Source organism: Miniopterus schreibersii (assembly GCF_964146895.1).
Source record: "Miniopterus schreibersii genome assembly, chromosome: 5".
Lineage (NCBI taxonomy): Eukaryota > Metazoa > Chordata > Mammalia > Chiroptera > Miniopteridae > Miniopterus > Miniopterus schreibersii.
Genome location: NC_138106.1, coordinates 8,808,559 through 8,829,478, shown reverse-complemented (window position 1 = coordinate 8,829,478; position 20,920 = coordinate 8,808,559). Strand labels below are relative to the sequence as shown.

Here is a 20,920-nt window from a genome sequence, read left to right as displayed (position 1 = left end):
TGCTGTCTCCCTGGAATCCAGGGCCCAGTCTCCCAGGTGTCTTCCCCTGGGGTCTCCCAGTTCCCTACCACCCTCCAGAACTCCCAGGGTGTTTTTTGGTGCCAGCATATGCCCCTTTTGGAATTTTATCTTGTTGGTGGCCAGCTCTCCTAACCTCCTGAGGCCAAACCTGCTTGTGATTCTGCAGCCCAGGGTGTCGGGGCCCCTCCCAGCAGCTCCCTATCTACAAATGGTCTTCATGTAACTGATGCCTTTCTCCAGATCCAGAAGAGGGGTGTCAATGGACCATGTCTGGCAAAGACAGGCACCTCTCCTGGCCGGCACTGAGTCGGGGGTGGGCATCCCACCAGATGCTCTAATCTTCTTCAAGTCCTCCTGTTGGCACCAAGTGCAAACATGGTAGGGATTTTAACTCCTCGGAAAGACAACCACGAAGAGAAGAGTGAAAACTTTTATTTGGAAAATTTGCTGACAGGGACACAGTTGAGAAAAACACAGGAAGGAGTAAAAAATAAAACTAACAAAGAGGGTCTTCAATAAAATGCAGAACCAATCACTCCCTTGAGGAAAGAGCTTTGGCACATCACTTTGTGCCGGCAGTTGGCCCGGGCGCCCAGGCCTCTCTGGGTAAATGGGTCAGGGGTTGACAGGATAGCACCTTTGTTCTTGGGGTTTGCAAGGACACAGGGTCAAGGAGACACTACTTTCTGCTGTTCTCTGGAGATGCTGGTCAATGTTCGTGTGCTGCCCTGAGCTCTGGGGCCCAGGCTGTGGGGATCAAGGTCAGGGAGATGAGTGACGAGACCCTCATAAGGGTTTAAGAAATCCTCTCAACTTTGGCTTCCCAAAAGGGAAACGTGTCCATCATCTCACATGAATGAAGTAGTGGACTTTGATTTTATGTGTAAATGAGATGTTAAGTGAAGGGTTCTGTAGAGTTAGTGAGGGGAGTTGGGAGCAGTGCACAACTGACACCCCAGAGAAATGAGGTTTCGGGGCTCCTGATGGGCTGGGAGCTGGAGCCTGCGCGAGGTTGAGGATGTTACCTAGGGTGGTGAGACAGGGGTTCAGGTGTGCACGGGGAGGTGGCAGGGTCCCAGGACCGGGGTGTGGACACCTGCTCAAATGGAGACTTTCGACTTTTCAAGCTTTTCCTTTAAAAAAATATAGCTAATCGGGTCAGTCAGGAAGATTTATGTCACATTTTCCTTTGTTTCAGTTTGGGGGAGGCCGGCTAGCCCTGTGCCACCTTCCTGGACACCGTCTGGTAGAAGACACCCCGCAACAGGGCCTGGTAGCTGGGCACACGGAACAGGTGGCGCTCGCCGAAGGCCACGTCGTACTCGGCTGTCTTGCCTGTGACCAGGACGCGGATGTGCGGCTCGTTCACCTGGTGGCCCACCACCACCACGAAGACCTCGATGCCCGCCCGCTGGGCCTCCTGCACCGCCTTCTCGATGGCCGCCGCCGTGGCGCCCTGCGAGTTGCCGTCGGAGAAGAGCAGCAGTCTCTTCCTGGCGGCGCCCGACGAGGCCTCGCGGTAGAAGCGGGTCACGTACCGGAGGGCGTCGTTGATGTCGGTGGCGTCGTTGAAGAAGTCCATGCCGTCCACCGTGCTGGCCAGCACCGTGTAGTTCTGCAGGAACTGCAGGGCCGCGCGCTCCGGCTGCTGCTGCCCGGTGCTGCTGTACTGCACCACTGCCACCCGCACGTCCTGCGACGGGTCCGCCCGGCCGGCCGTCAGGAAGCGCTCGGCCAGCCGCTTGGCGAAGTGCTTGGTGGTCTCGAAGTTGTGGCTGCCCACGCTGGCCGAGCCGTCCAGCAGGATGGTGATGTCGGTTGGGGAGGAGAACGTGACTGCGGGCGGTGGGGGGGCATCCTTAGCACATGGCATGGCCTCCCAACAACCCGGGGGGACTGGCCAGAGCCACCAGAGCCTGGGAGAGCCAGACCCCATGGGACTATCATTATCGCCAGGCCCTCCCCACCGGGAGCCCCCGACCAGTGCCCTGTCCACACCCCAGGTACTCACTTGGGCAGGTATAATCTGGACATTTCTTGTCTGTAAGAGAAAAACCCCAGAGGCATGAACCAGCGATTGTAGGGACCACTGTTCCATCTGTAACCCCCCACTAGATGACACCAGTGCATCTCCATGGAACCAGCGATTGTAGGGACCACTGTTCCATCTGTAACCCCCCACTAGATGACACCAGCGCATCTCCATGGAAGGAGCGGTGTAGCCATGCAAGCAGGTGGCGCTCCTGAATGCCAGCCCAGCCCCTTGCCTGGCCCACTCCACCCCATCAGGAAGGGGTGTCCCCTTATTTAAGGATGGATCTTTGAGGTGATGGAATGGTCCCCAGGCATTATTTCATGGTCCTCACACCACGCCAGGGAGGGGTGAGGCAGAGTCTCGACCTTCTGAGAATGGGGAAACCAAGGCTCAGAGAGGTCTGCAGGACAGACACTCTGTAACATGCTGTCCCTGTGCCCACTGGGTGGGGAGAGGGCCCCAGTCTAACCCTGGCAGCTCTCTGGCTGTCAGCCAGCTGCCTGCACTGAGATGCAGCCTCCAGCACAGCCTGGTGGGAGTGGCCCTGGGCCCGGTGGGCCCCGCCCCATGCCCACCTATGCAGATCTGGGTGGTGATGTTCTTCAGGAAGGCGTCCTCCAGCAGCTCTGCGTAGTTCTCTTTGACCAGTGAGAGGCCTGGCCTGCCCTGGGATGCTAGGCCTTGGCAGGAAATGACATTGAGCTGGTCAGAGCCCGCAACGAAGCCAAACACGTCCTTGATGCCCACGGAGACCACCTGTGGGGAGGGACAGCATCAGCTGGCCCCAGCAGAGACCGTGCCCCACACTTCAACGTGTGAAGGTGGCAGCTTGTGGCATGGAAGGGGCCCCACCTGAATGTCAGGGCCGCAGAGCACACTGAGTGGTGTGGTGTCCCTCTGGGTGTCCGAGCGGCCGTCTGTGATGACCAGGGCGATCCGGTTGTTCTGGGTGGGTTGCAGAAACCGGTCCCGGGTGTACTGCAGGGCCTCGCCCGTGAATGTGCCGCCCGCCATCCACTGCAGCTTCTTGATGGCTCTGCAGGACCACAGCACTGTCAGCACCGGGCCAGGGCTCAGGTCAGGTACAGGGTCAGCACTGAGGTCAGGGGTTGGGCCTGGGCCTGCTGCAGGGCCAGGAGGGCTCTTGGAGCTGCACATACAGCCGGCCTAGCACACTGCACTCACTCCTTGAGTTCCTGGGCGTTCCTGATGTTGGGATCCCTCAGGTCCACGTGCTCCTGCATCTGGTTGTGGCTGTACTGCACCACGCCCGCGTGAGACTGGCCGGGCTCGAACTGCACAGGAACAGGCACTGAGGTCAGGCGTGCCCCGGCTGTCCCTCTACCCTCCATCTGTCCCAGGCCAGACCTGGCAGCGACTCTCACATGCCGGTGGGTTGGGGTTTTGGCTTTTGAGTCACACAATGTCCCATCTCCCTGGGCCCCCAGGACCTGGCCCCTCTCCAGCCTGGTGTGAGGAAAGACCCCTGCCTCCTGGGAACCACCTTCCCCAGAGTGTGGAGCCCAGGGAGGGGCACACCTTGACCAGCTCGTCCCGGCTCAGCCTGTCGATGACCTTGATGATGAAGTCCTTGGCGATCTCGAAGTTCTGTAGCCCGATGCTCTCAGAGCTGTCCAGCACGAAGAGGATGTCCAGGGGGCCACACTTGCACTCTGCAGGGGCAGGGGCAGGGGCAGGGGCAAGGGCAGGGGCGGCAGCTGCTCGACACCAGGCACCGCGAGGAGCTGGCACAGCCCCCCCACCCATGGGCTCAGTCTATCCCAAAGCTAAAACCACACAAGTTAAAAAGTGACACTCACCACAGCAAGCTGGGAGAGAGGAGAAAGAGGGGATTAAGTGACATCGAGATCCTGAGCCCTATGAACCCTCCCACTAGCCCCCCGCCTCCCTGGGTCTCCGTGATGCCTCTCATCTCTCAGGGGGAGGGGAAGGGAGGCCAGGGGTGGGGTTGAGAGTGGTCCAGCCCCCAGGGTTGTTCTCACCGATGGGACACACACCTGCCCCCCCTTCCCTCCCCCTCACTCAGGCACTGATGGCAGGACATGCTCTTTCCAATTAAGATAGTTATTCAAAGGTGGAGATACTCACAGCACATTTTCATGATGATGTCCAAAATCTCACATTCCTGGGGAGGGAAGGACACTTACAAGATGGGCTAACTGGCCAGTCATCCAGCCAGGGCTGCCCTGGACACTGGGAGTGAGGCCGGCCCTCTGGGTCACCCTTCCCTGGGACCACAGCCAGGCTGGGGATGGGCAGGGGGTTCTCATTTCCCAGGGTGTGCCCTGTTCTGACCATAGGCCCCTGCTTCCAGGGCACGGGCACCTGATGTGGTCATTGACAGGTAGCCATCATGTGCCCCCCATGTGTCCCCTTGTGGCTGTCACATGTCCCCCCATGGCTGTCACATATTCCCTGGTGGTTGTCACATGTCCCACCATCATGTGTCCCCTGTTGCTGCCATGGGTTTCCATCACCATGGGATCCTTGGCCAGAGTGGTTGGCCCCCAAAGACATTCATAGACACCCCACTTACATCCGGTCCTGGTGGTCCTGTGTGTCCTGGGGGTCCCTGTCAGAGAGCAGATGGGAGAAGGGCTGTAGGGTCTCTCCTGAGGCCCCACTCACCAGGTTCCTTAGCTGTGGGTCTGACAGGAGCTCCTGGAAAGCCCCCCTCAGCCCCTGTGACCCGACCTCCCATCAGGAGCCCCCTGAATGCCAGGGACAGTGGAGACTTCTGCACATGAAGGGCTGGAGGAGAACCAGTAACTGCTATCTATTCTGTGACCACTGTCCAACACAGTCTCTTTCTCAGTGGCCAGTGGGTGTGCTGGCCGGGACCCTGAGTGCAGCCCACCCACGCTCACTGCCCAGGTAGAGCGTTCTGTTCAGTCCAATGGTGCCTGGTCAATGGGCAGGAACCCCAGGCCTAGGTGCCTGGACCTCATCTGCGTCCTGCCCTAGGCTTTACTGTGCTTCTGTCACTGTCATTTGGTGATTGCCCCCCTTCTCTCTCTCCATTCAGCACCCCCAATGGGCCCCTTGAAACTGTCTGTTCCCTCTGATCCCACCTATCAAAGCCCCAACCTCCCAGGCCTTCCCCAGAGATCGCCCCAAATTTCCACCCTCCTCTCCCCAGCCTCCTCTCCATCCATTGCAGCCTCAGAGTCTCAGGTGCATCCCCTCCCCATCCCCCCCCACCAGCCACGCCTCCACTTACCTGGGGGCCTTCGGGGCCCCGGTACCCCTTTGCGCCTTTGGCACCACGGGGTGAAATGTCGTTGTTCTGGAAGGAAACAGCATGTGTCACAGCCACAGCCACCTGTCCCTCCCAGTGTCCTCCCTCAGGATTTCCCAACATGTTGGGGCAGTGGGAAGGTGGCTGCACTCACATCCTCTCCCGGGTCTCCAGCTTCTCCCTCGTCCCCCTTGAGGCCGGGGTAGCCTTTAGTGCCCTGCAGGTGACAGGGGAGCACACAGTTAGGGGGTGCAGAGTCCCCGAGCAGGCATATGTGCTGTGCTGGGACGGGCCCAGGGTCTTAGGCAGGCAGCAACTGGCCCACGGCTCCTGCGGGCGTTCAGCAGAGCTCCTCGAACTCGTCTGCCAGAGGCATCCTCGCTGCTCCTTTCTTCACCAGTTTTTCTATTTTAAATCAGCATTACTAAGCACAATTTATATGTATTTCATTTCATTTTTAAGAAGAAGTTTTAAAAAGAAAAAGACATTCCCACCCCCAGTACACATTTCCTGGGGAAGAAACTGAGGCTGAGAGTGGCCAGAGGACAACAGCCTGAGGTTTAAGGGAGGCTGGGATACGACCCTGCCCCCATGCACCCAAAGGGGGTCAGTCACCAAGTGCACACAGTGGAGACATTCATAGATGGACACACATGTTGGAGGGGCCTTGGCAAAGAGCCTAGGCCAAGGGTGCATGTCGTTGCATGTGTGAGAGTGTTTGCACGTGTGCACTCCCCAGTAGCCGGGCGGTGGGTGTGTACTCACGTTTATCCCAGGAGGGCCCCTACTGCCGGGATAGCCCTGCAGGGGAAGGCAAGACAGTCACATGAGGCTCTGACACGGAGCCCCCATGGACAATCCCAGCTGCCAATTCCTGGGAAAAACCTGCCGGCCTGTGTGTCTGGCTGGACAAAGGGGGTGGTGGGTGGGGGGTTGGGGGCACTCACGGGGAAGCCGGGGAAGCCTTCAGTGCCGTTTCCGGGGGGGCCATCTTCACCCTGGGGGAGCAGACCATGTTTTGTCACTGAGGGAACCACCCAGGCCTGGGACATCTCCAGTCAGTATGGGCACAGAGGGGTCACTTTTGGGTCCCTCATCAGCCTGGAAGGCATCTCCCAGCCCAGATTGTCCTGGGGGTCCCATGCCCACTTCTCCCCGGACCTTGGAGCAGGCGGGCAGGGAAAGTGTCCATGTGTTTGGTGACCGCAGTGACTGGAGTGTCCACAGACACTGAGGGAACGGTCACTTGTGGAGGATGCTCCCGGTCCAGTTACTGTGACCAGGGCCCTCATTTAGACCCATGAGCCCAGGGCTCGAACCCAGGGCTTCCCAGGATCTCAGGCAACCAGGTGTCAGCCCCTCCAGGACGCTGTGCCCCCAGGCCCATCACTCACCCTTTCGCCCATCAGCCCGGGGTCTCCAGGGGGTCCTGCAGGCCCTGGGGCACCTCTGGGACCCTAAGGAGGAGAGGAGCAGGTTTGGAAAGAGTAAGTGGGTACCTGAGGAACGAGCGAGGCAGGCTCTGAGGCACAAGGTCTTGCAAAGGACAGTAAGAGGGAGAATTAAATAAAATAGTGGCTGGGCGATGGTTAAAAGAAGGATTCTAAAGCCATGATCCTGGGGCTGGTGCAGATGGAGAACAGGACCCCGTCAGGGCTCAGAGTCTAAACTCCCGCTCATGACTCACCCAGGGCACCCAGGATGTGACCAGAAATGTGCAGGGACCACGGGGAATCCAGCAGAGCCTGTGAGCCCAACAGGGCATTCGGAGGAACAAACAGACCCAAACACAGGCGTGGCTCTAAGCACATGTCAACAATGCTTTGAAAAACTCTTAGGGTTTTAGGAAAACGCTCATAATGGAAAGAACAGACCTTGCTTGTGAAGTCAAATTTGTAACACATAACGTGCAAAGAAAGAAAAAAAAATTGGAAAGAGATAAGCCAAAATGTTCGCATTACTCATCTCTGGATGGTACTACTTTGTTTGTTTGTTTATTATGGTTGCAACTATTTTAGATTTCAATTATTTTTTATTTTTTCTGCAGTTTCCAAATGTTCTAAAAGTCACATATACTAAAATAAAATGAAACACTTATATGTGCCAATGGCACATGGTCTCTCTCAAGGAAGTGGTGGGTGGATGAGAAGGGGTCTGGGGTCAGGGCTGGCCTCTCCTGGGGCCAAGGGCTAGGAGGGCCACTCACCTCAAGCCCAGGGGGTCCCTCGTCTCCTCGGTATCCTTTAGGTCCAATGGGGCCAGCATCACCCTGCAGAGAGATGGACATGCCCCACTGGACCCCCTCTCTGCCCTATACCAGCCCTCCTGACTTCACTTGCTGGCCTGCTCCACCTCCACCCTCCCTGGAGGCACATCACCCGCCCTTCTGGGCCCAGGGTCTTGGTCCCCTGAGCACCTCACAGACATCCCTGTGCCCCGCCAGCTATGACCTGTACCCAGAGGCCCTGTTGTTATTTCCATAAGAAGAACTTCTTGGACGAGGTCCTCTCACGACTGTGTACAACTCCCCATCAACCAGCGGGCAGCCAGGGGGCTGCTGCGATTGCCATGGCTACACAGGGGTCCAGCTGCAGCCAGAGGTGTGGCCCCTGTGCTCTCAGGCACCTTGGGCAGCATCAGCAGAAATAGGAGGACAAGGGACATGACACAGCTGTTCCCGACAGACGCATAGATAAGGGATGAAAAAATAGGGTGGAAGTGCATTTTAATGCGAGAAGCTGTGTTGTAACAACAGGCTTGCTTTTAACCCTACAATATACAGGGGCGGGCAAAGTAGGTTTATAGTTGTAATGCAAGTAATACAATAATAAATAATAATGCAAGAATAAACTCTGTGTTTTGTGTACTCACAATTGTAAACTTACTTTTGCCCACTCCTATATGTTTCAAATGAATCAAAGATATAAGCAAAAAATACAGTAAGAGTGTGAATGTATTTGGAATCCTGTAAATGAGCAGGACATCCTGAACAAAGCACCACAGACTGGAAAAATCCGCAGGCTCAGCCCATCGATGTGGGACACGAGCTCATGAACCGCCAGGCACTGCGACACCTGAGACCATGCTCAGCTTTTCCCGTAAAGGGAGGGCAATGTTTTCACCCGAGGAGCTCAAATGCACATTCAAAGTCTGAGAAGACCTCATGTTGGCAAAGGTGTGGGTACAGTCTCTGTTGTACACTTTCGGGGGAATGTAAGCAGGGGCTACATGGACAGGTAGAATTATTTGGCAATTATCACGCACGCACGCCACACACACACACACACACACACACACACACACACACACACACACACACCATTTAGCCAAGAAATTCTGCTTCTAAGAATTTACATTCTGGATATAGCCTTGGACATATTTCAAGGTGGATGGAGGGTGGATGAATGGGTGGACAGATGAGTGGATGAAGGATGGATGGATGGATAGGTGATAGATGGATGGATGGATAGGTGATGGATGGATGGATGGATAGATAGATAATGGATGGATGGTGAATAGGTACGTGGATACATGACTGATGGGGTAGATGGCTAGGCAGATAGAAGACAGATAATGGATGAATAATACATGACAAGGGACAGAGATAGATGATAAACAGATGGATGGGTAAATGGGTGGCTGGCTGGGTGAATGGATAGATAGATGATGGATGGATGGATGGATGGATGGATGGGCAGACAGAGAGATGGAGAGACAAAGGAGCTGACAGAGTCAAATGCTGGGGACAATTTATATACCTGCTGAGGGAGAGCAGATGAGCACCTTCAGTGAGTTTACACAGTGGGAAAGTGAGAAGACGAAGGTGGGTCTTCACCCCTCCCCAACTCCTCCTCCAGCCCAGCCCAGCCCAGCCCAGCCCAGCCCAGCCCAGCCCAGCCCAGCCCAGCCCAGCCCAGCCCAAGGGCAGTGTCAGACCCTCTGCTTCCTCAGAGTCCCACTCCCCTCCCCTCCTCTAGCACAGCCTCTGGAAGGCTGCACACCCAGGAATTCTGGAACCTTCTATGCACTACATGGCCCAATTGACTCCCAGCCAGGATCTCACACCTGCAGTCCATAAGCTGAACAGGTTCCCCAACCTGCTGTGTGTCCTGGGGCCTCTGATGCCCCAACTCCAATATGGGTCACCTCCATTCAGCGCTCTGTCCTCAGTGACCCAGCCCCACCAAGCAAGGGTGGGGGTTGTGCCCAGGGCCCCAGGCTCCCTCACCCCCCTTCTGCTGCCAGCCCTGCCCACCTCACTCCCTCCATGTGCATACTGGCATCCACCCCCTACAGCCCTCCTCTAGCACCAACCAAGCCAGGGCTCCCCTCCCCACCCACTCTGAGGGCAGAGCTCAGGGGCAAAGTGGGAGTCTGCTCACTCAGCTCCATGTCCTGCCAAATGCCCACCAGATGACAGAGGGGTCCCTCTGTGAGTGCTGGGCATCTGGGGGCCACAGGAGCTGGGCCTGCCCTCACCAATTCCCATTCTGCTGCCCCAGCTGCTCCCAGCCTCCAGCAGCTGGCTCTGGATCCCCATACCCCAAGGTCTTCTAGGGCACACTCCCTGGGAGAGAGACCTCGCCACAGATTCCTGAGCTGCTGGGAGCGTTTCTGCTCCAAGACTGGAATCAGCAGGCCTGGCTCACACGTGAACACCCCTTCATACAGCTGGATTTCCTACCGGGTCTCCAGGGACACCAACAGGGCCTTCTCGTCCCTGGTCACCTGGGGGTCCAGCTTCACCCTGGGGAGGAACAAGCCGATGAGGTGGAGGCTGGGAAGCATGAGGCCTTAGGGGGGCCAGAGCTGCCCACTGTGCGCCCAGGCCTCATCCTTCCCTCTCACACTTTCCCACGTTTTTACCACAATGTGGCCACGTGCTTAGCTGTCGAGTGACTTGTGTGGTTTCAGGAGGCCCAGACAGAAGGCCAGCAGCCCCTCCTGAGGCCTGAGGCCACTCCCTTTGCTGCCTCTTCTCCAGAAGGCTCACTAACAGGGTCCTGGGAGCTGGGGCCCCATCGAAGGTGCTCTGTCCCCTCTCTGCCAGGGGTGCTTCGTGCTTCCTGGACACATGGCCTGGCCTTTGGTCCCATTTCCTGATCTCGGGGGGGTGGGTTTGGAAGGGGGTCAAAGCCAAGTTACCCCTGCTCTGATGCCCCTCCCCAAACCCTGCACAGGGCCTCGGGGTAAACTCACTATCCCCACTGGGACACCTGAATCAGCACCTGCCCCTCACAGCCTCACATGGGGGTGAGTTGCAGCATCGCCCAGGTCTGCAGCATGCACAGGGCCCAGCCTGCATCTGAGGCTGAGAGCTCAGCACCCTTTCCCCCTAACTCCGCACCTGTGGGGTGGAGCCTGTCCCCCCCCAAACCAGGCACAGAGTCTGCCTGGTGCCTGCCCTCTGGGTCCAGCAAAACCTTGCCACTGAACCATGGGGCCAGAGAAAGCCCAGCTTGGCCACTGGGCCATCTCAATCAAGGAGCAGCAGCCACCACCAGCCTCTCAGCCACAGGTTTGTGTAGCCTCAGCTTCCCAATGTTCCTGCTCTTGAAGTTTTAACAAAGAAGAGTTATTCCAAAGAAGAATGAAAGCTCTGTCTGAAGAAGTGTTTAAGGAGTTGGGGGGCTGCAGGTATCTAGAAAAGCCTGGGTGTGGGGTGGAGGGCGCTGGGCTAGAGAAACCACGTCACGTGGAAAGTTTGCAGCTAAATAAGTGACACACAGGTAGCCTGAGGAGGAGATATGGAGATGGAAACGTAGAATGTGCTACTGTGAAGGGCATTACAGACCCCACAGCCGCAGTCCTGAAGGAAACCTGTGTACACATGACAGAACCTCAGAGCAAACCCACTGTGTCTTGGTGTGATTTTAGGTGGTCGTTTCCTGTAGGAGCTGGTGCTTGGTGATGAGGGGAGAGATTCAGCACTTTGCCCTGCTTGCCTCGGCCCAGGCCTGGCTCCCTACCACCCTTCAGATCCCCGGACTGGGCCTGAGCACAGCTTGGAGGTGTGGGTGGGGCCGAGGGCAGGAGCTGCTGCATTTTCTGCAATTGGTGGGGGGAGCGGGGGAGGGCTGTGTTTGGGAAAACAGAAATCCAGGGTCCAAAGGGACTTGGTGGCATGAGTCTTGTGATTCTGACAGCTTGACCTCAGCCTGCCCCCGGGCGAAACCAGGTCTCAGCTTAATGAATGGTGACTCACCGGGTCTCCTCTCGGACCCCGTACACCTGGGGTCCCCCGTGGTCCTCTTTCCCCAGGGCCACCCTGTGTGGAGAAAAGTGGAAGGAGGTGAGGTTGCAGCCCCAGACTCCAAGATGTGAGAGAGACTCAAGGGCTGGATGCAGGACGGATGCCCCCACCCCCGCCTCAGCAGGCCCCAGCTGGTGACAGGGCCATGTCTGGCACTAAGCAATGAGGCCCAGAGCTCAGAGCGCCACCCTGCTGGACTCACCCTTTCTCCAGGGGGCCCGTCTGGTCCCACATTGCCCTAGAATGGAGAGGAATGAACAGAAACATTAGTTTGAGACGGGAACTCAGCCTGAGTCTCAGGAACTGGGAGCAGGAGGCCAAACATGGGTGCTCACCTCGTCGCCGGCCTCTCCTTTCTCTCCTGGGGGACCAGGCAATCCGGGTTCTCCCTGGGGAAAACAAGTGCACACTCATCCACCTCTGGCCTGGCCGGTGCCTGGGCCTGGGCTCCTGGCGGCCCCTCCCAGGGCCTGGGCCCCACCCGGGCTGTGGTGGAAGGAGTGGGTGGGGTGGGCACTCGTGCATGCTCACCTCATCTCCCGGGGGCCCTGTGTTCCCTGGTCTCCCAGGCTCCCCGTCGGCTCCAGGCTCACCCTGGAAAGATCAGAAGGGTCAGCTCTGCCTGTCCTGTGCTGGGGGGACCAGAGACCCCATGCCAGCTCTCCTCACCCAAACTTCAGGCTGCTGCCCCTGACCAACCCCACCACACGTATCTCTGCACAACCCCTGTCTTGATCGCTTCCTCTTGCCGCTCACTCCTCCTAGGCACAACCCTGGTTCTCATTAGTGAGGCCCAGTTTCCGGTGAACTCCACTCTGGGCCTGCTTGTAATCTGTGAGCTGGAAGGCGATATCCAAAAATGTATTCCCGGGACCCCGTGTGGTTAGAGCGGTTAGAGTGCACAGGGCCGAGTCCACGCTGCTCCCGTCTCGCCTGCCACTTCCTGCTGCCACGAGAAACTCCAGAAACACTCGAGCAACAAAAACTCAGCCTCAAGCCGTAGCCATTATATCTGTGTGCTTCACTTTTCTGCCCACTTGCCACCATCAGTGTCACTGCCTGTTCTTAAGTTTTGATTTCTGCATAAGCAGACAGACTCTGGGACACGGCGTGGGGCTGCGGGCTGTGCAGACATTCCCGAGGCCCACCTCCCCCTGCTGCAGAGGGCAGGTGTGATGGAGGCTGGAGGGTCTGAGGCTTAGTGACAAGCTGCGCGGGGAATGCCGCCCTTGGGCAAATGTGCCTGCCCATCAGTTGTGATGCTTAAGCCATAACCTTTGTTTCTTACCATTCCCACCCCCAGCTCGCCTACCTGCCCACGGAGGAGAGCAGCGGCCCCCAACCTTCCCCGGGACTGTGGGTCTGGCCCGCAAATTTTATGGACACTCAGTAGCCAATAAAGCCCCAGCCCCCAGAGGGCTCATGGCACTGACCTTTTCTCCTTTCAGTCCGAATGGGCCCGAGTCGCCCTTAGGCCCTGGGGGTCCTTGAATGCCCTGGTGACAAGATGGCAGAGGTCAGTCCTCGGTCTTAACCAAGCAGCCATCAGGCCACACACCTGTATGCATCACAGCCCTCTAGTGGCTTATTAGGAGCATCAACAGAAGGGTTTGAGCCAATGTGCACAGCTGAGCACTTACAGTCTTAAAATATCAGTGAAAGAAAGTGACTTACATCGAATCCAGGTGAGCCCTTGCAGCCTGGCAGGCCAGGGTACCCCATTTCCCCCTGGAAGGAGGAAGGAGAATTTGGTGGTCAAGTCTTTTGGCTCTGGCTCATCCACCCCCTTCCCAGGAAAGCCCCACTCCAGAAGATGCTCTGAGCTTGGCCAAGTGGCTTGGGGTCTACTGGGACCTCAGGTTTGGCAGGAAACACCTCCTGCCTTTCCCACTACCTTGAAATTGCTCAGTAGTGCCCACACGAGGTCCCTATCTGCTGATCTCTGGAGAGGTACCTGGTTTTGCCCACAGTCCCTTCCCTGAACTGTGCGCCCTGGCCACCAGCCCTTTCCCCTGGCTGGGGGTTACCTTCATGCCATCCACACCGTCGATGCCGCGTTTGCCTTTCTCGCCCTGTGAGATACAAAAGCCAAAGGATCAGATGAAGGTCACACAGCACCCACCATGGGGCAGAACACATGTCCCCACCACCACACTCACCTTGTAACCTTTCGGTCCTCTGGAGCCCTGCAGAGACAGGAAGGGAGGGTGAGGGCGGTGGTCCCCCGGTCATGGGGAGAATTCCCCAGAAATTGGCCAGAGAGGTGGAAGAGGTCAGCAAAGAGGGCGTTGGCTTCCCAGATCCCTTGGGAGGGGTGCACCAGCGAACCCCCACCAGCTTGCTGGGGCCCAGCCACACTGGGGATGGCCAATGTCATCCTTGTCCAGGTGACGGGGGCTGCACAACCAAAGTTGTGCCTCACTCACCTTCTCCCCTCGGCTTCCTTTTTCTCCCTACACAGCAAACAGAGGAGGAAAGGGGGCTGTTACTAGTATCCCAGGGCCCGATGCCCTGGGGTGGCTCTGATGCACTTTGGCTCAGCCCCAGAAAAGGCTGCTATGGAGAAGGAGGGAGACGTACCTTCATCCCCTGGTAGCCAACGGGTCCCAGGTCCCCTGGCCTTCCCTGAAACACAAATGAGGGTGCGTGTTAGACACCCCTAGGGAGGCAGGACCAGCTTCCCCCCCAGCCCGCTGTGTCTCCCATGCCACCCAGACCAGATCAGCCAGAGAGACTGGGCTGGCTAACTGCTGGCCCCGCTGGCCCCTGGCCACTCTGCTGGCTGGCATCTGAGGAAGCAGCCCTGCTGCCAAGGCCCCACCTCCACTCCTGGGGGCTCCTCAGTGGAGGAGCTAGGGGTGGGTTGTGGGGAGACTGGCCATGGTTGAAGCAGAGGGCGAGGGACTTTGCTGCCCAGTCCCTCCCCCCTGCCCTGCCCCACTGAACACAGGCTGGGCTTGCGTGGAGGCCAGAGCGACATGGGGGCCCGCCTGGGTGGGATGTGTTGGACAGAATGTCTGTGTAGTCACCCTCCGGTCCAGGCTGCCCGTGGGGGTCGTGTCCTCTGAGGACCATGACCACGGCACTCAGAAACCAGCCATCCTTCTGGAAGTTTCCTCAGCCTGGTCCCCCAGCCTCAGGCTTCTCAGAGATCCTCCCACCCCCCACGGTCAGGCTTTAGGTACTCACGGGGTCTCCGGCTTCTCCTTTCTCTCCTGGGAGACCTGGTTTCCCTCGTTCTCCCTGGAACACAAAGTAGATCAAGGTTAGGGGACGGTTTCCCATGTGTTTCTGCAAAGCTGGTGGCAGGGCCCCCTACTTGCTTGGGTGGTTTTCAGGTACCTTCCCCATCACCCACGGTCGGTCTTGGGATCTGCAAGGCCAGTTACACATGTCCCCTCCCTCACACCCCACTGGGCTGGGGGCTGCCCAGCTGGGTGTACAAAGGCCCCTGAATCTTCCCTCTCTGCCACCCTGGTCCTGCTGCAGTGCTGGGCTCCCAGGCTGGCACACGGGCGCAAAGACCTCCCCAGGGAGAGGCTGGCTCAGCTCCCGTGGTCAGTGGCCACATGGCTTCACGCCACTGAAGCTGACATTTTTTAGGAGAAGCCAAAAATCTGGACTTTCCTGAGCAATGTCCCAATTTGTAAATACTAGCAACAAATCTTGAATTTCAAAACCTCCCTGCGTGAGCCACCCTGGCATGAGCCCAAGTGCGTGCTCATCCCCCAATTGAGGCCCATCCCGGAGCCAAACACTCAAGGGACACTTTCAGAAAGGGCCAGTTCCTCCACCACAGGGAGGGGACAAGGATGCTGCCCAAGTCAGCCCTGGGCAGCCCCATTGGCCCTGGGGTCACTGTGCCTGGACTCTCTCCCCACGGCTGGGGGCACCTGCTCAGCTAGGGATACCTTCATCATCCCCACACCCAGCCCAGTGGCAGGTGCATGATGGGTGCTCTAAACTGCTGCCTGGGGACCCACAGTGTCCCTAACACCTGGGGTGCCAGACTGCAGGGACATTTCTCCCATGCTTACTGGACACCTCTCTCCTTCCTGGACTTAAACAAGGGTAGAGATCAACACTAACCTCGTACCCAGGGTCACCCCGTGGTCCGGGAGGTCCTCTGGCAGGCTGCAAGGCAGAGAGAACAGTCAGCCCAACACAGACCATCCCAGGAAGCCCCAGGGGTGGGCGGGGGGAGGGCCACACTCACCTGGCACTCATAGGAGCAACACTGCCGGAGAAGGGACAGAATGACACATCAGAAAGCCAAGGCACAGCTGCCACGCCCCAGATGCCTGCAGGTGCTCAGAGGGCTTGGCTTGGGCACCCAGGTGGGAGGTAAGGGCCAGTGGTGACACCCTGGGCAGTAGGGGAGCGTAGGAGCGGGAGGGGGGGCTCTTACCACTTGTTCCACATTATTTTTCTGAAAATTAAATGAAAACGTCAAATTAATTTATATTTCTGGCCACAGGATTTCCTGGCATCCGGACATGGGCGGGTGACAGTGCAGCGGCCACTCACAATCATGTCGGTGATGGTGTCGATGGTCTGGCTGATGACCTCCTCCGCGTCGCGGTTCTGACCCCAGTCGGCAGCCGTGAAGTTGCGCCGGTACGTGTGGTCGGTGGCAATGATGCTCAGACGTGGCTCCTGGGGTGGACACGGCAAGAACAAGGGTGATGGCAGGAACAAGGGTGACGATGACGACTGGGAGTGCAGACCCCCCCCATTTCTGCTTCTCCCCACACTCTGCCCTGCAGCTAGGTGTCTGGTCTCTGCAGCCACAGGCTGTGCCCTGTGCCCCTCCCTGGCCACAGGCCCAGGACGGGGTTCCTACCAGGTGGTCGGGGGTGATGGCCACGGAGAAGACTTTGATGCCCAGGTGCTTGGCCTCGTTCACAGCGTCCTCCAGGCCCCCACATGGCTCCTTGTAGCCCTCCAGGGGGTGCCCATCGGTCACCACAATCAGGTACTTATTCTCCTTCAAGTGGGAGCCCCTGCAAGGGGTTGGGCAGCCGTGAGACCCGGCCTGGCTCCCTCGGGCCACTCTGACCCTGACAGCACAGGGCCCCTTTGGAGAGCCGAGACCTGGGAGCGGGAGGTGATGGAGGGCCAGACACCCTGGAGGAAGACCCAGACCCAAGCCCAGCTCCGCAAAGTGGTGTTTCTGTTACACTGAGTACTGTTTCTCTTTGTTGCTCCTGCAATAAAGTAGGATCATAAAAACAGACACTAAACAGAAAATAGTTTTGTGGGGTCACACTTCCCTAAAAGACTACTTTGAAAAATGCACATACAGCCAGGGAAGAGGCATAGGTCCTCACCCACCCTGAGGTGCCTTAACATGGAACCTCAACCACAGGCAATGGGAGGGGACAGCTGAAGATATGCCCACTTTGAGTGGGGGGCACTGGGGCTGTGGCCAGGCTGAGTCACCACCAGGAATCACCCGTCTCTCTGGTGGCTGGCTGCTGGCTGCTCACTGCTGCAAAGATTCCAAGTAATGTGCAGAGCCAGCGTTGGGGACATTGATGCTCTTGCAGAGACCCCTTCCCTCTGTGCCGCCCTCTCTGTCCCTGTCTTCTATATGTCTCTCTGTTCCTGTCTGTCTGTCTGTCTCTGACTGCAGACATCACCTCTGCTTGGCCAAAGGGTGGCAGTGATGGATGCATTTCCAGTCCCTTCTGCTTTCACTGTATGAGAAGACAGTGGACAGCTCCAGGGAGGGATGAAGGGACTGAGAGTGACCCTTGGTGGCCATGAGGGCAGGTTGGGCAGTGGTCACTAGCATGTTTCCCTTGGCCACTAGGACTGGTCCTGGGCGATCTTGGGCACCAGAGCTTGGTGTGCCAGTGCGCAGCCCCTGGCACCTGGTGAGTTTTGGTGCAGTGACCACCCTGGGTCAGGAAGGGGAAGGCCCTCCAGGGGCAGGGTCTGTGCGGCTCCCCAGAGGCAGGAGTCTGCCAGGTGTGCAGGGGCCTGGGTGGGGGTGCTCACCCAACCAGCAGCTCCTCCAGCCCCTTCTTGATGGCGCAGTCGGTGTAGGTGCCCTTGCCGAAGTACTTGACCGCGTCCACGCTGGCCTTCAGCGCGTCGCGGCCGGCGGGCATGCGGGTGAGCCCGCGGATGATCTCCACCTCGTCGCTGTAGTGCAGCGCGCCCGCGTTCCACACCAGGTTGCGGTCGCAGCGGTAGTACCTGCGGGCGGGCGGGTGAGCTGAGAGCCTCCAGGCCCCAGCCGGGCTTCACCCAGCACCCGGCGGCCTCCTGCTCCCAGCTGCTGTCGGTCGGGTGCAAGGAGGACGCCTTCCGCAGGTGGAAGGCGGCCCGGGCCCCATCCGCCCCTAAGCCGCCTGGTCCCCGGCCTGGTGGCCTGCGTGGGAACAACCGCTGTGGCTCTGCACATCCAGGGACTTCGGCTGAGGAGGTGTGTGCGCCTGGATGGTGGGGGGCGGGGGGCATGGGGGCAGACCCCCAATGGGGAGGGCTGAGGGGTGTGGGTTAGGGAGACTGGGCAAGGCCAGTTCTAAGCAGGACACTGGGGGGGTATCCATGGATCTGGCTGACTGGGCGCCTCTCTCTGCCGCATGCACCTGGACCCTGAGGCTCTCAGTTTTGCTCTGCCCAAGCCTGGGGGTGGTATGCCAGGCAGCCCATTCAGCACATGGAGTGATTGAGGCTCCTGTGGCCATGCTAACAGTAGCAATCACAAGAGGAGTCTATTCCAGTTCACAGGTGGGGAAACTGAGGCACAGGAGGCTGAGTAAGGGGCGAAAGGCACATACATGGAGGGGGATGGTGGCTCACATGGCTGCCCCAACATCCCTCCCCAAGACACAGTCCACACAGGCCCCAGCGTCCTTCGGCCCCCACAGACCTGGGAATTTGGGGTAAGTGGCGGCTTCAGATATCATAACACTCTGCATTGGGCAGCCAAGCCCTCTGTCCCTGCAGTCTCTTTTGGTTGGGGGAGGTTCAGGGCCCTGGTCAGCAGGTCAGCAGGGACAAGGTGGGCCTAGGGATGGGGCCCTGTACAGGTGTGGGGAGGAGGAGTTGGGTTCTGACCTGTGTCCCTCCCCCCTCTGCTCTGTCCTTCCACAATGGGTGTGTCCTGTGCTTGGCCACACCCATTACTCTGGGTTCTCCCCACCCCACCTTCCCAGTGCTTCCGATTGGTTACACAGATGAATGAGGGAGGGAGTGAATGGATGAAGTGTGCCATACGCAAACCCAGAACCAAGCTGGCAACCTCAGGCCCCTCTGTCTGCCACACTGGGTACATTGGGACATGGGATCTGAACACAGGCTCTGACTGGTCATGTGGGCAGCAGTTAGTGTCCAGGTGGTTGACAAGGTGCACCCCCTCCAGGCTCCAGTCGGCCTCAGGCCAACTCCCTAAACCTGTTCAGTTTGGCCTGGGATGCGGTTTCTTGTATGTATGCCTTTGGGATGACAGGAGCCCCACATCACAGCACTGTCCCTTTGGCCCTCCCTGCTGACCAGTGCCCTCACTCCCCGTCCCCTAGCCTGCTCCATCTCAACCCTCATTTGGCCCATCTAAACCCTGTGCACATTGGAAAGTGACTCGAATGGCCAGGCCAACACTTCCCTTCTCAGATGGGGAAGTTGAGGCTGGGCTCTGCCTGCTGAGCTGTAGCAGGCATGGCACCAGGCCAGCCGCTGCCCTGGGCCCACTGGCCTTTCTTCTGAGAGGCTTGTAGGAATGCAGGAGAGAGTTCAAGTCGCGCTCTCCTACCTGTCTTTCAGGTTGTCAATGAAGCGCTTGGTGAAGGACTTGACCTTGTCCACCAGGGCCCCATAGGGCTTCAGCCTCAAGGCCACGCTCTCGGAGGTGTCCAGCACAAAGAAGAGGTCCACGGGGCAGTCTGGGCCAAGGACAGGAGAACTGTGGCTCATGCTCTGCGCCCTTGAGGCCACACTGAGGCCACCTTTACCCACTTTCCCTTCCAGCGCCTCTGACCCCACCAGCCACCTAGCTGGGCAGCCACTCCCACTGCACCAGGGGCCCTCATCAAGAAAAGCTGGCACCCAGCGATGGGGTGGGATGACCATGAGAACCCTCACATTTGGTCCTGAGAATCCTGCCAGGCCTCTGGCAAGGCAGGGAGCCCCGCCCTGGACAACTAAGACTGCTTTCTCACTAAGTTGCCAAGTTGAATTTAAAACTACCAGGGGGCATGAGCTTCAGAAAAAGGTGTGTGGGAACAGGTAGCCATGTTTCTTGACTGACTGCCAGGCATGGAATTAACTAAGGTAGAGAAAAAACAGCACTCGATGGTCAGGACACTTGCTCATGGAGTGCTGGAGGCTGAGACCCAAATGCAATTCATTGTCCTCACGGGGCCCTCTAGACTCCACCCGGGTGACCAGAGCCCAGGGGCCTTGCTGGAGGAGCCACCGGGAACTGGACACCGAGCTGGGGAATTTCAAGCATTCCCACAAGGCCCCCCCATCTACAGCTCTCACATCAAGGGAAGAGGCCAGGGCCTCACTCAGGGCTGGATATGGCTGGTCCCAGGCCCTGTCTCACTCAGCAGCAAAAAGCCCAGTTGGAGATGCGGCAAGTCCACTCACCTTGGAAGGCAATGGCCCTCTCGGCTGCCGGGAGGTCCTGCGCGGTGGCCCAGCAGGCCTGCAGCAGCAGGGGGAGCAGAGCGTGGGCCAGCCTCATGTCAGCGGCCTGGGTGTCACCATCGAGCGAAGGCAGGGGTCAGGGTGGGCTGACTAGGACCAGAGAGAGAGAGAGAGAGAGAGAGAAGTTGTCTCTGCTCCGCCTGGAGTTACGGCTTGGGAAGGAGGGAGGGAGGGGCAGAGAGAGGAGGAGCGGGAGGGGGAGGAGGTGGCTGGGGCGGGCCCAGGATTGGAGTGGAGGCTGGGGTCTCCTCCAGCTCGGGAGTGAGTCACAGAAAGAAAAAGTCTCTGGTCTCTGGAGCAGCTTTGAGCCCAGGACACTTCTCGGCTAAAGGATTTATTTCCCATTTGTGGGGACTGTGCTTCTCTGCCCAGTAGAACAAAAGTGCAGTTGAGTTTAAGCTGCCTGAGAAAGAACTGTAACCTCAAATGAATTTCCTTGCAACATGTTTTGGCTGTTTTCAATCCAGACATCTTCTTGTGCAATTGATCTGCATGTTCACCAGTCTCCACACTAACTGCTTTCCTACAAATGAGATGCTGTTGGTTTCAAGGTTCCAAATCCATCGCTCTGTCGGATTTACGAGTTATTTTTTGTGTATATATTTCTTCAGTTTAGAGAAATACCTATTTGGAAAAGACATTTCAGTTTTTACTGTGGGAAAACAAAGTCTACAAATATATATACTTGAGG

At 57.9% G+C, this 20,920-nt stretch overlaps 1 protein-coding gene across 1 annotated transcript; it reads right to left on the bottom strand.

Moving 5' to 3' along the window:
* Positions 1 to 435: 435 nt before the first annotated feature.
* COL6A1 (collagen type VI alpha 1 chain) lies at positions 436 to 20,539 on the bottom strand. The gene is made up of 35 exons (XM_081138743.1): positions 20,170 to 20,539; positions 19,331 to 19,460; positions 17,572 to 17,772; positions 16,412 to 16,571; positions 16,096 to 16,224; positions 15,977 to 15,997; positions 15,785 to 15,805; positions 15,658 to 15,702; positions 14,758 to 14,811; positions 14,149 to 14,193; positions 13,995 to 14,021; positions 13,728 to 13,754; positions 13,596 to 13,640; positions 13,243 to 13,296; positions 13,002 to 13,064; positions 12,100 to 12,162; positions 11,904 to 11,957; positions 11,771 to 11,806; positions 11,521 to 11,583; positions 10,000 to 10,062; positions 7,522 to 7,584; positions 6,710 to 6,772; positions 6,263 to 6,313; positions 6,081 to 6,116; positions 5,470 to 5,532; positions 5,298 to 5,363; positions 4,614 to 4,649; positions 4,166 to 4,202; positions 3,877 to 3,885; positions 3,596 to 3,729; positions 3,242 to 3,351; positions 2,909 to 3,092; positions 2,632 to 2,812; positions 2,033 to 2,062; positions 436 to 1,857 (listed from the first exon to the last, which is right to left on the bottom strand). Exons 1-35 carry the CDS (start codon positions 20,264 to 20,266, stop codon positions 1,235 to 1,237), a joined length of 3,084 nt encoding a protein of 1,027 aa, XP_080994869.1. The 5' UTR covers positions 20,267 to 20,539; the 3' UTR covers positions 436 to 1,234.
* Positions 20,540 to 20,920: the final 381 nt, after the last annotated feature.

What these genes read in the sequence shown, in the direction of transcription:
- COL6A1 (XM_081138743.1), bottom strand. Translation starts at nt 20,266, where the DNA reads ATGAGGCTGGCCCACGCTCTGCTCCCCCTGCTGCTGCAGGCCTGCTGG. An exon ending in GGGGTGACCCTGGGTACGAG is followed by an intron (nt 14,812 to 15,657) that starts GTTAGTGTTGAT and finishes TTTGTGTTCCAG; the next exon opens with GGAGAACGAGGGAAACCAGG. An exon ending in TTGGTGTCCCTGGAGACCCG is followed by an intron (nt 7,585 to 9,999) that starts GTAGGAAATCCA and finishes ATCTCTCTGCAG; the next exon opens with GGTGATGCTGGCCCCATTGG.